Raw genomic sequence first — 2,177 nt, 5'->3', positions numbered from 1 at the left:
AAAAAAAAAAATGTCCCTGTGGAAGAAAAGCAAAGTAAGGGAATAGGTCAAATACTAAAAAGATTTGAAATTTCATACTGAAAGAGCACAAAGCGTATGTGAAAATATTAACCTAAAATGACCAACTCTAAGATAAAGTCTAGTAAAAATCACTGGCATTTAAAGGAAAAAAATCCTCTTGGCGCTTAGGCAAAATCAGCACATTATTTACAAGGAAAACATAATTAGGCAATTACTAGCTTTTCAATAGCAATGCTTTATGCCAGAAGAAAATGTAGAAACATAGTCAAGATACTCAAGGAAAGAAAATGTGAGTCAAGGATTTTATATCTGGTAAAACTGACTTTCAAGTTTATCAATATACAAGACATTAAAACAAAAAATAAAAAGATAAAAAGAATTTTTTCTTGTAATATTAAACTTCCCCCCATACCTAACAAAGGAAGACTGAAAATTCTTTTAAAAAGAAAGGAAAGAAATGCTTTGAAAGAATACATAAAACATTAAAATAGCACCAATCCATGTGAAGAAAAAGTCAAGCACTGAATTAATCTACACTGAAGTGGGAAATAAGCGATTGTTTAAGAAAATACTGATGTTTAGGGTCTACTCTTTAACTGTGTTCAATACAAACAAAATTTTGTTCAAGATAAACATTTCACCTTTTATTGTGTTAATTTAATTTTTTGGATTTTCATAGAGTGTATTATGTTGTGATGCCCTTGGGATGCTACTGATCTGTAAGGTGATTTGCTCCTACAGCAGCGAAGCCACCGGGCCTTTCGAGTTCTCCTGTCTATGTCTATATTAGTCACCTCTCTCCTCCCTGTCAGCTGCCAGTCTGACTGGCTTCTGGATGCCTGCCTTTCTGATCCTCCCCACACTGTGCTATCTATTCAGGGATGGGAAACCAGATAGCCAAGTTTGTTAAAATCATGTGAAATGTATTACTGAGTAAAGCAAGTAAGAATCTCTACTAAAGTGCAAACTGCAGGCTTCACAGCTCAGGGGCCTTTTTCCTCTGTGGAAGGTTAAGGTTGTTAGAAGTCTATTTTTCTGAAGTGTTAAAACTGTTTAGTGATTAAGTCTAAATTACAAATTATAGTAACCAGCAGTAAATGTTTATAAACAATAAAACTCAGAAGATAAAACTACTCATAAAGGAGAATAACTACAATGAGAACACTTGATTTTTTCCTTAAACTAAAAGAACTTCTAATGTTCCCCCTTCAGTTATGTATCTTATGCTACATGTTATTATTTGTTTATTAATTCTTCTTACCAAGAGTATCTTTAATGAGGATTTCAAGCTTCTGGCCCATGTTGGGTCCTCTCTCCTCTCTCGGATTCTGTACCCGGTTTACAATCTCTTGCTTGATAGAGTTGATTACAAACAATAAATTATCTGTAAGACAGAACAAAACACTTGGAACATGTCACTAACATGGAAGAATTTCTTTTTGATTATGTAATAACAGATAATTAAAAATGGAGAACATGTAAGAACATTAAGCAGTGATGGTTATATGCTTTCTATCCAAAGAGACTAATTTCGAATGATGTGGCTTTTTTTTCTTTTCTAAAATTGCTTGTTTCCAGAAATGTGTTTTGTTTTTTTTTTTTACACCTTAAGATCACTGAGTATGATGTGGCACTTCTGATAACACACTGTAGCTGGGCAGAGTGGTGTGCACCTGTAATCCCAGCTACTCAGGAGGCTGAAGCGGGAGGATCACTTGAGGCCAGGAGTTTGAGGTAGTCGTATGCTAGGAACACACCTATAAATAGCCACTGCACCCCAACCTGGGGAACACAGAAATGCCAATCTCTAATTTTAAAAAGCAATTAAAAAAAAAAAAGATAACACATTGTTGACATACACCAATGTCCACTACCCTGTAAGCAATCTGTCTTAGAACTAGTCTTCACTGCTTTAAGACTGATAGTGCCTACTATATCAAAGCACAGGACCTTAGTAAATGTTTATTAAATAAATCAAACTAAGTCGTTCAAAGACAAGAGCTTTGAAAACAAATTTTCCTACCTTAACAAGCTTAAAAACAAACAAACAAAAAAAGATTAAAGTTAACCTAAATTAGATAGGAGGGCAACAATAAAAAGTATAAATCAGCCGGGCGCGGTGGCTCATGCCTGTAATCCTAGTTCTCTGGGAGGCC

General features: G+C 34.7%; 1 protein-coding gene across 1 annotated transcript in view; it reads right to left on the bottom strand.

The window, feature by feature from the left end:
* Window positions 1-2,177, bottom strand: part of CREBRF (CREB3 regulatory factor) — a 58,975-nt gene that overhangs the window by 12,559 nt on the left and 44,239 nt on the right. The window contains exon 8 of the mRNA XM_012649723.1: window positions 1,283-1,405. Within this exon, the coding sequence (XP_012505177.1) occupies window positions 1,283-1,405 (123 nt within the window). The remainder of the gene's footprint in view (window positions 1-1,282; window positions 1,406-2,177) is intronic.

This window comes from Propithecus coquereli, unplaced genomic scaffold (assembly GCF_000956105.1).
Source record: "Propithecus coquereli isolate 6110/MARCELLA unplaced genomic scaffold, Pcoq_1.0 Scaffold301, whole genome shotgun sequence".
Classification (NCBI taxonomy): Eukaryota; Metazoa; Chordata; class Mammalia; order Primates; family Indriidae; genus Propithecus; species Propithecus coquereli.
This window is presented reverse-complemented; position numbering and strand designations above follow the sequence as displayed.